The 11,263-nt window shown below is 46.1% G+C and overlaps 1 protein-coding gene across 1 annotated transcript; it reads left to right on the top strand.

The window, feature by feature from the left end:
• Positions 1 to 266: 266 nt before the first annotated feature.
• Positions 267 to 10,170, top strand: FITM2 (fat storage inducing transmembrane protein 2). Its single transcript, XM_088476749.1, has 2 exons — positions 267 to 539; positions 8,172 to 10,170. Exons 1-2 carry the CDS (start codon positions 364 to 366, stop codon positions 8,758 to 8,760), a joined length of 765 nt encoding a protein of 254 aa, XP_088332875.1. The 5' UTR covers positions 267 to 363; the 3' UTR covers positions 8,761 to 10,170.
• Positions 10,171 to 11,263: the final 1,093 nt, after the last annotated feature.

Here is an 11,263-nt window from a genome sequence, read left to right as displayed (position 1 = left end):
GTTTTAGCATGCCCTAATAGAAAAACTGTAGCAGTGCATGCTGGGTTATGTAGTTCCATAACAGCTGGAGTGTCAAGGTTAGCCAACACTGGTATAATGTGTGATGTGTTTTAGTGCGACAGAAACAACAATTTCGCCAGATTAGCGCCTAAATCGATTTCTAAATCACCTGCCGCGAAGCGACACTCCCATTGGTTGACACTTTCCCTAGTACACTGACTGACTGCACTGCGCATTCCTTTATGTTGAGTCAGGCGTCGCCATGCTACAGTTTTCCTCTTTGCCCATAGTTAGAGGTGCCTGACGTGATTGGTGGAATGAGTCACATGATCTGTGACGGGGCCGCGGCCGGGGTTCAGCAGCATGGAGTGGAGGAATCACTACACTTCGTTTTTCCGGAGGCGACAGTTTTCTTATGAGACGTTACCGAGATACTGCGCTGCGGTGCTGGCGGGGCTTATGCTTTGTGGCTCGCTTATGAAGGAGCTGTGGCCGATGCCGGACTCCTATCTGAGTAACAAGAGAAACGTCCTGAATGTGTGAGTGAAGGGGCGTGGCTATGCTTATAGACTTGTCATTGTCCTCCAGGTTGCATCTGTCACCTGTCCATCACAGCAGCAGAGATACCTCCTGAGATCATAGCATGGCACTTCCCCATAGCTTGTCTATACAGCCAGCTTGTGTCAGCTTTTCCCTCACTGAGGAGACACCTCCAAGCATCCTAACCATTCACTGAGAGACATTTCAAATAGTGAAAGAGGGAGCCATTCATCAGACTTGTTGCATATGCTAATACATGCACATACTTTCCTTTTATTTTATTTTCTCTGTTTTAGTTTATTTTCTCTGTTTTGAGTTAGTAGTGCTGAGTGTCTGAATTAAGACTCATACACGTCTACCTCCGCTAAGTCGTAACACCAGTAACATCTTTGGTGATTTTGCCGGGTCACGGCAGAGCTTGCTAGCAGTGATGCTGGGGCCCGGACTGCAACCAGACGCATGGAGATGTCAATTAAGGCGATTCCTCGTGCGCAGAAGTCCTTGCTTCCTGCGCTGGAGACGCACCGGAAGCCAGTGCAGTAAGGGCCCGGAGCGTCCCCGTTTTCACTAGACCACCGGGGTCTTATCGTCTGACGCCGGGGATCGGCAGCAGGCGCTTCTGCTGCCATGAGGCCAGCGTACCTGACTGGTTGATGCAGCTATGGGGAGGTAGGCTCTCCCTGCGGGCAGCTCCTCCCCCAACCCAGACATAGTTCCTTCAGAGGTTTTCACGCATCCGGGTCGCTCCTCCTACCCGCCTCATGTATATGAGATGTTCACAGTCCACTATCGGTGCGCTGCTGTAGCTATTGGTCTCAGGAGGTTTTTGGGTCAGTTCCCTGTATTCCTCTCCCATGGGTCAGGTATATAGTGCTCTGTATCCTACCAAGCATAGGGTCTGATTCAGAGCCGATCGTAAGCGGCCGCTCGTTCGTTCCGAGCGATGTTTGCACAACTGCGCATGCGTACGGATCGTAATACGCATGCGCGAACCAGTCAGTGCGGCCGAAAATTGTTTGTTCGCTAAATAGCGAATGCCTGCTATTTTGAGTGACATGAGGAGGCGTATATGGGTGGTAACGGGAAGGTGCTTGTAAACGGGGAGTGGAGATCAGAACGCAGGTGTGCTTAAAGGTCACAACGGGCGTTTTATGGGTGTGCATAATTAATACAGCAGCGTCATTGACCACGTCACTGGGTTATTTTATAGTCAGAACTGCTCGCAAGATTGTGGTAGGAAAAACCAACCACAAGAATAGCGAGCAGTTCATACGCTGGTCGATGTAGTCGATTAATCTAATAAATAGCGGACATGACGTAGGATGCGAGCGGCCAGGGGGCGTAGTTATCCAAAAAACGACCGCAAGTTTTGTTCGCTCGTTCAGACCTAGAGGCGTGAACAGACCGCAAAGAGCGAACGGTTATTTGAATAGCCACCCCTTTTTTCTGAACGAGCGAGCGCAAATAGCGTCCGGCTCTGAATCAGGCCCATAGTGTTTTGAGTAGTTGATTCAGAGCCCATTTCAACTAAATTCATTATGCATTGTATGTGACTGTTTGCTAGCTACAGTTTTTATACTGCCTTTTATTTTTCACTGTCAGTTATAACTATCACTGTTTTTCTCCTCATCCCTCTGTTGCAGGTGTGTGGGTTTTTCATCTTTTATACTTCACATTTACTTGTTATTTATGATGGCTGTCACATTACATTACTTTGCATTGTTACCTTTATAATTGATATGTCAAAAAGTAAAGGGAATCAGGAGGGGGAGGCCCCTGTGCTGGTTTCATGTAAATCCTATTTGGTGGGCTTGTTCTCTCAGGATTTTATAAATGATGGTTTGTGTGCTGTCTGTTATAAAGAGCCACCTCACCAGTCCAGTATACCGGTTCCTGCATAGGAGCCATCGTGGGTGTCCTCCTTGTCTCAGGTAATGAAGCAGTTTGTGGATCGTATGGCTACTCTCACATTGCCTCCTTGTATGGAGTACCCACAGTATGTTATGTTGGTACCTCCTATACATCCTTCCTGGATGGATGCTCATGCACACTCAAGTCAGAGTATGGCGCAGTCAGCTGTTGCGAGCAGACCGGTAGTCACTAAGGCGCCTAAACGGACGTTATTTTTTTATCAGTCTGTTCAGCATATGGATTCAGACGCATCATCGGAGGAATTAGATTATGTGCAGGGTTCTTCTTCGAAATCTACCTCGGGAGAGGACCTTCCTTCTACAGTGGATGTTCCGTCTTTGGTGAAAGTGGTTAAATCAATCCTAGATATACAGGCTGATGAACCAGCTCCTAGTAAGAAGGCTCCAGGGTTTAAACACCGAGAGGTGGTAAAAGCTCAGTTTCCTAAATACGAGTAGCTCACTGAACTTATGGAAGAAGCATGGCATAACCCGGATAAATGGTTTTATGCTTCTAAAAGATTAGCATTATTGTATCCTTTCCCAGCTTCTGAATGTACTAAGTGGGAAATCCCTCCTACTGTGGATGCTCATGTGACACACTTAGTCAGGAATACAACGTTGCCTATTTCGTCAGCATCTTCTATCGAAGATCCTACAGATAGGAAAATTCTTAAAGTCTTAAGGCAATATTTTCATCATCTGGAGCTGTTACTCGTCCAGCTATGGCTGGGGCTTGGGTAGCGAAAGCAGTTGAAGAATGGACGGGGCATTGGAGGATTCTCCAGTGTTCGCAAATACGTTTTATAGCGCATATTTTACCCGCTACTGGGCACTGGGGCCGCGCTGTGCTGTGTCCAATCCCTCACAGCTGGCTGCAGCTCAGCGCGTCCCCCTGAGAAAGGCACAAGGCTGTCTGTTAGAGCAGCCAATGAGAGTCAGACTCTCATTGGCTGCTGCTGTGGCAAGCCGTGCTGGGACCAAGTGTCTGATCCCAGCATCGGCACAGCATCTGTGCCCGGCGTTGGGACAGTGTATTTGTTCCCAGCGGCGCGTACCTGGTGAAGGGACCGCCTGGTCCCTTCCACCAGTGTTGGTGGTAAAGTGGTGGCGGGAGAAGCTTAGCTCCGGGCGCAAGCTGAGCGGAGCTTGCTGCCCAGAAGCCAAGCGGCGGCGGTTGTTTGGCACTGGTTTGGCTCGCGGTCCAGCAGCCAATAGGAGGCAGATGCAACGAGCCAATCGCGGCTCACGGTGTCTTGAATTAGACGCCGCTGAGCGGGAAACTTCAGAGGCGGCGGAGGGGCGGAGTGAAGACCTCCCGAAGACAAGAGAAGAGTGGCGCGGCAACAGTTCCGGCGGCCACGCAAGAGGCCAGAAGACGGCGCGATCAAGGAGGAAGAGGCGGCACCACTGGCCAGGACGGGCCAGTGGCAGAAGAATGAAGCAGAGTTCCGAAGAGGACTGCGTGGGTGGAAAGAAAAAGAGCTAACGAAGCTCCCCCCCGCAGCCTCTTCTACCGTATGGGTCGGCGGCCTTGGGCCACCGTTATTTAACCCCTCCCTAGACCACCAGGGTTGTCGGGCACTAGGCCCGTGGGATAAATTCAGGCAATAGGCCTGTGGGTATATAGGTGGGCACAAGGCCCGGGCTACATAGGGGGCATTAGGCCTAATTGAAATGGTAAATAGGTGGGCCAATACTGGGGGCAATGCATAAAGGATAAACTACTGCTGGGGGCACTGCATAGGGGGGGGATTACTACTGGGGGCACTGCATAGTGGGACTACTGGGGGCAATGCATAAGGGGTCAACTACTGCGGGGGGGCAATGCATATGGGGGGGAACTACTGCGGGGGGGCAATGCATATGGGGGGGAACTACTACTGGGGGCAATGCTTAGGGGAACTACTGCTGGGGGCAATGCATAGAGGGACTAAAGGGCATTAATGTGCAGCATAACGTGTAAAGGCCGAGCATGACTGTGTGGCATCATTTGTAAGGGCTATTACTGCATGGCATAATGTGTAAAGACCGGGCATTAATGTGCGGCATAATGTTTAAAAACCGGGCATGGCTGTGTGGCATCATTTGTTAGGGGAAGTCTGAGAGGCATATGGGGAGCTTTAAAGCATAAATTATGGGACCCAGAAATGGTCAGGTAGGACCTCATTTTTTTAAAGTGGAGGGTCCCTGGGACCCATATATTTTGTCACTCACCGCGATCACTGATTCTCTACCAGATGCTACCAGAAAACAGCTCACATATATCTCCCATATACGGGAAGTAGCCTCCTATTTGGGAGGAGCTGCAATAGATGCGGGACTCTTAGCTTCTAAAGCATCAACAGCCTCATTGGTGGCTCGTAGGGTCCTTTGGTTAAGTTCCTGGAAAGCTGATGCAGAATCAAAGAAGGCTCTGGAATCCTTACCTTTTTATGGAAATATACTTTTTGGAGCAGACTTAGATAAGATAATCTACTCTGGCAGCTTCAAAATCTGCAGGTCTGCCATCTACGGCTACGTTAAAGTCTAGGCAGTTTTCTTTTTGGTCCTTTCGTGCTCAGGGACGAGCAAAGGAACAGTCTTCTTCCAGGACATCTAGTTTTCACAGGACAACCAGGCGAACCAGGTTTGTCTCTCTCTCGTGGTGGGTACAGAAGGATCATCTGGACAAGGGTCGCCCATTCTGGATTCCAAATTGGGTGCTTCTCACCAAGGACACTAGTCTTCGCGGATGGGGGGCAGTGACAGGTCATCACACCTTTCAGGGAAGATGGACACATCAGGAAAGTCCTATGCCCATAAACATTCTGGCGCTTCGAGCAGTATACAAAGCACTCATCGTGGCATAGGACCTGCTCCAGGGCAGGCCGGTTCAGATCCAGCCCGACAACGTGACCACAGTAGCCTATCTCAATCATCAGGGAGGCACGCAAAGTCATGCAGCCATGAGGGAAGTGACAAACATTCTGATTTGGGCAGAACGTCATCTTCCGACGATCTCGGCAAAATTCATCCCGGGAGTCCACGATTGGGAAGCGGACTTCCTAAGTCGTCAGGGCATGCATGTCGAAGAGTGGTCTCTCCATCCGGAGGTTTTTCAACTCCTGGTGAACAAATGGGGGATACCAGACATAGACCTCACATCACAACCACAAGATCCCCAGGTACGGGTCCAGTACCAGAGATCCCTCAGCAGCCTTCGTGGACGCACTAGCAGTAAGATGGGACTTCGAGCTGGCGTATCTCTTTACTCCGATTTCCCTCCTCCCAAGGGTTCTCAGTGAATTCAAGCAGGAAGACGGAACAGTAATTCTAGTAGCTCCTGCTTGGCCCAGACGTCATTGGTTCACCGACATACAGAATCTATCCATAGACTGTCCATATCCTCTATAGCCGGATCTGTTAGCGCAGGGTTCCTGTCTGCATCCGGACTTACCTCGCCTGTCTTTGACAGCATGGCTCTTGAGTCTTCCATCTTAAGAACCAAGGGTTTCTCCAGCTCTGTGATTCAAACGATGCTTAGGGCACGAAAGCCTTCCTCTGCCTGCATCTATTACAGAGGTTTGCATTCTTTTGGTCAATGGTGTTCCCACAGAAAATATCATCCTAAGGTGTTTAGGGTTTCCCGGGTACTGGCTTTTCTCAAGGCTGGATTGAACCTTGGTCTCCGCCTGGCCACTTTGTGAATGCAGGTTTCCGCACTGACAGTCTGGTTCCAGAGAAAGATTGCTTCTTTACCAGATGTTAGAATTTATTTTCAGGGGGTTCTCCGGGTTCAGCCTCCTTTTGTCCCACCGGTAGCACCGTGGGATTTGTCTTTGATTCTCAAGGGCCTACAAGCTCCCCCATTTGAACCTCTGGACTCTGTAAATTTGAAATGGTTGACAGCGAGGACACTTTTTCTCCTTGCTATCTCTTCTGCACTTATAGTCTCTGATTTGGCAGCGCTCTGTTGTCGCTCCCCATTTTTGATTTTTTTTCACCAGGACAGAGCTGTTCTCCGCACAAGGGAGGGTTACCGTTTTCATATGAATTAAAAAATTGTAGTTCCAGCTTTTCAGGCCTCTTTCTGTAGGTGAAGCCTCTCTAGATTTAGTTTATGCTCTTCGTATCTATGTGGAGCATACAAACTCTTTTAGAAAATCAGATACTCTTTTTGTGTTATATGGTTTTCACAAACGAGGATGGCCAGCTAACAGACTCTGGCTAGATGGTTACGTATGACTATCTCTCAGGTATACACACACAGGCTGATCTCTCTGTTCCAAACACTGTGACAGCACATTCTACTCTGTCTGTAGGGCCATCATCTGCGTTTAGTCGTAATTCCTCTGTTGAGCAATTGTGCAAGGCAGCCACGTGGTCTTCTGTTCCCACTTTTCTCTGGTTCTACGCCTTTGATACTTTTGCTTCTCAGGATGCTTCCTTTGGGTGACGAGTTTTCCTTTCTGCTCAGGAACGTCTCCACCCTTAGGGGAACTGCTTTAGGACATCCCACATGGTATACTTCTGGATCCCTATGGAACCTGAAGAAAAAAATAAGAGTTATGGTAGACTTACCATTGATAATTTTTTTTTTTTTTTCTTCGAGGTCCATAGGGTCCACAGGGCCACCCACCCTGATGCACCCGGCTACACTGGGTAATTTTTTCTTTCAGTCACGGATTCCCTCATCTTGTACACCAGAAACACTCATACATACAATTGTTTTACCTTCTCTTTCCTTCTCCTGCCTTGGGCTTGAGCGAAAAATGCTGGACACCAAAGAGGAAAAGTGTAGCTCTCAGGCACAGGGAGTGCAGATGCGAGCATTAATGCAAAATTGCTAGAGGTTACAATCCTGCTCGGAGTTATGGGTGTGGAGAACAGTAGAGAAAGTCCTCAGACCAACTCGATCAGAGTCTCAGGTGCAGACAGAGAGCTACATGCTTACTTCTGACACACTGCAGCTCTAGAGTGGCCACAGATCTTACAAACGGATGTGACAAACCGTTTCACGAGACTGCACTGATTAATTTGTTATGTGACACTTTTATAGCTGTGAGCGACTAAATCTGTATACGAAGCACAATGGACCTTGGCATGGGAAAAGCCATGACTGCTGCATTATAGCACTTTTTGTATAGAGATTTAGACTCAGTCTCACACATATATGCAAGTGTTGCATATCAAATGAATCAGTTCAGTCTCGTGAAGCGGTTTGTTGCATTTGCGCGGAAGATGCATTATAAAATGTTTTATAGAGGAGTAAGAGGCATTGTAACTGATACCAATCTTGAAAAGGAGGCAGTTATATTGGGCTGACCACAAACATTGCAATGTACCGTTGCTTAATTTAGAAATTACCAAATTGGCCATTCAGGTCTTCATATGGTTGGCCAGTATTTGATGCATGTAGCAATTCATATGTTTTTCCAAAAGTCAAGTTGGCTACTAAATTGGACTTTATTTTTCCAGCCCTGGTTCATACATTATAGTATATATTCTATTTCTATCTTATTTTTTTTCTTACACATTTTTAACTGAAATGTCACTTTTCTATTCTAAATATGATTAATAAATAAGCTTTTGGATAAGGGCTTTTTGTAAGTTTGCATTAGTGTAAATGTTACCAGAGCTTTATTTTACTTATACTAAATCTCAGGTTTTCCATTTTGATAATTTATCTACTGTATTTATTTGCATTTGTTAGAACATTTTTTTTCTTATTTTTTGCAGATATTTCGTCAAATTTTCCTGGGGTTGGACATTCAGCTTCCTTCTTCTCTTCATTGCATTGACCAATTACACTCTTAATACGAGCATAAGTGCAAGTTTACGCCGGCTAAGTACCCTGCTGGTTGGAACAGTAGTTTGGCTTACCTGTACATGTATTTTTACATACATTGAAAATGCTACTAGCAGTTGTTACGTGTCGCCGGCACTGCTGGATGTTAAAGCAGAGTACACAGACAAGAGAATGTGTTTAAACAATGGTGGCTACTGGCATGGATTTGATATATCTGGTCACTCATTCTTGCTGCCATATTGCATCCTAGTAATTTTGGAAGAAATCGTTATTATATACAATATTTGTCTTGAGGGACATTGGCAGAAAAGAATAATTTATTCCTTACTTTGTATCCTAATTCTTCTGGCTTCCATTTGGGCTTTCATGTTTGTTTGTACAGCTGTTTATTTTCATGATATCACACAAAAAATTCTAGGTTTTTCCTTTGGGATCCTGTGTTGGTACGTAACCTACAGGTGGTGGTATCTAAAGCCATGTTCTCCTGGACTTCCTCGTGCAATGGCTAAAAGGGCCTGAAGTAAATGGTAATCTATTTTATAGTTATGGCACACAAGTTTAATTTTTTATTCAATTATATTGTTTATTGAGACCATATGACAACATTTACTGCATAGATGTTTGTATCTAATTTAAAGAGGCTGCAACTTCTCACTAGCAATTCATCATTTTTCCAACCGCTCATGAGCATTGTTGTAATGTAAGCATCACATAGATTTTATTTAATTTTTTTTATTATTCAAACTCATTGGTACAAATATGTTCCTCCACATTCACAGGTAGCAGAACAGCCAAATGGGTGCATTTATCTTTATTAATAAAGAGAGGCATGGCAAGATCAGTTGTTTGAATTTTTAAATGAATAGTATTATGCCGGTTACACTCTAGTCGATATATCGTCCGATCCGGCCAGCGTCCTCGCCCCTCGGACCTGCATGCAGTTCCATCGGGTGACATCTTTAGCGAGGGCCATGCCGCCGAATGCAGCATGTCGCTTCCGGCATCGGCAAGTGTGTATGCACTTGCCGATGCCGGGAGTGTCGTCGCTTACATCTTCTAGTGTGTACCGGACTTTGGTAATATTAGTTTTTTTATTAAATGAAACTGAATTTTCTTTTTCAGTGTTAATAGCAGCTTATTTCTAGGATGTGAAAGTTGTTGATAAGAATTCCTGCAGTCCTCAAAATGAATGTATGATTTTAAGTGACTACAGTAAGGCATGAGTTTCTGTGTACTGTATAATAAAGTTTGGGCTATACTGGGAATAGTGACAATGATTGTGAACCATGTAGTCATGTGACCAATTGGCTACTACATGTGTTCTTTCCTTTGGTAAAAGCTATTCTTGTAGGTGTATTGTGCAACTCTAAGGCAGTTGCAACCCATGACAGACGAGCACGTGTAGCTATTCCCGTAGGGAACCCAAACAGTAGCTCTCAGTAATGCCGTGAAGGACACGCTGCACATTTTCTGACAATATCAGAGCAGTAGCCTGGCTATTTCCAACTCTGAAACAGTGAAACTGGTTGGAGTGATTTTCACATAACTACCTAGAGACAATGTTTAAATACAACACTTCTGTTCAGGGCAGGAGACTGGTGGGAAAATCCCTTGTACGGTGGCAGTACTTTCATTCAGTGATTATTTTTCATTAGTCCCATGACTGGCCATAAGTATTATTAGATTTTCATTATTTACTTACAATAATATAAAAAATAAATAAATCACGCATCACCAGCTTTTATCAAAGTAAGGGTTGCCGAGTCAGCTGAGCTATACTTGACCGGAAAAGTAAAAGTTAACTTACCCCTGTGCAAGGCCAGGCTTGCACATGTGCAGTGCAAATAAAGCCCATACTTGGCCTTCTGTTCCACTAATATAAAGTAAAGTCTAAACATAAAATGTTTTGAAAAAATAGTAAAATACAGAACAAGGGAGCGCATATAGAATAAAACAAAATTAGTTTAATATAACATGAAAAAAATCACAAATAAATAATGAAACAATAAAAGAAATAGAAACAATGTCTATAGACAATAAATGCCACTGATTGGTCTCAAGTTTCCGGCATAGACTTAACACTTAGATAGTGAGATGTTCCAATTAGTATTATATTGTGGCAAAAGTGCCAAATAGTTCACGTGCCAAATAGTTCACGTGCTCACTCTCCTAATGTATTTTTCCATTCTGTATATCCAACGGTTTCATCAGAAGGTGACAGGGATGCTGGACATTAATACCGGCTGCTGGACATTTAACTTGAGATTTGTGAGATACTGAACTGTGCATGTCTGCTCACAGCATGAGCTGAGTCTCCCTCCACATTACATTAGGCCGTGGATGTGTTTCTTCCAGGACCGCTGCTACATTGTATTCAGGCGGGGACAATTTGTCAACATCCGGGGAGTGTAATACACATAGGCCATTCTCCCACCGCAGCTTTTTTGTGATAAACATTGCTGGGCATCAACATTGAGTTTAATGCTGCCCATCCACTAGCAGACCATAAAAACGACAGCACGATTACGACATTGTAATTGTGCTGTCGTTTCTATGTCTGTGATAAGCCTAGCGTTCCCGCTAGGCTGTTTTAGCAGGGTGCGGCACCCTGCCCTCCTTCTGGAGGACAAAAAGCACCCTGCCCTCCAGAAGGAGGGCAAAAAGCACCCTGCCCTCACAGGCTGCGGGTGCAGTCTTCACCCGTGGGACGCAGTGTCCCGCGGGTGGAGAAATGTGCGGTGACCCGGTCACTGCCGGAGAATAGACGCCGGGCGCATGCGCCTGGCATCTATTCTCCCTGTTTGCAGCGCTTGGGGCTGCCTGGCATGTCCGTAAGTGCCGGGCACGCCCCCAAGTATGATGACAAAGGGGACGCGTCTTATAGACTCGCACCCTTTTATGGCCACGCCCCCTTTTCGCCCACGCGCACAAAGTTGCCCTCTCTAGCTCCGGCACCCTGCCTGCCGCCGGAGCTAGAGTGAACACTATAAGCCTACACTGAACGAGCAGTCGTTCAGTGCAG

This window comes from Taudactylus pleione, unplaced genomic scaffold, assembly GCF_031769625.1.
Source record: "Taudactylus pleione unplaced genomic scaffold, aTauple2 ptg000192l, whole genome shotgun sequence".
NCBI classification, from domain to species: domain Eukaryota; kingdom Metazoa; phylum Chordata; class Amphibia; order Anura; family Myobatrachidae; genus Taudactylus; species Taudactylus pleione.
This window is presented reverse-complemented; position numbering and strand designations above follow the sequence as displayed.

What these genes read in the sequence shown, in the direction of transcription:
- FITM2 (XM_088476749.1), top strand. Translation starts at nt 364, where the DNA reads ATGGAGTGGAGGAATCACTACACTTCGTTTTTCCGGAGGCGACAGTTT. An exon ending in AAGAGAAACGTCCTGAATGT is followed by an intron (nt 540 to 8,171) that starts GTGAGTGAAGGG and finishes TATTTTTTGCAG; the next exon opens with ATATTTCGTCAAATTTTCCT.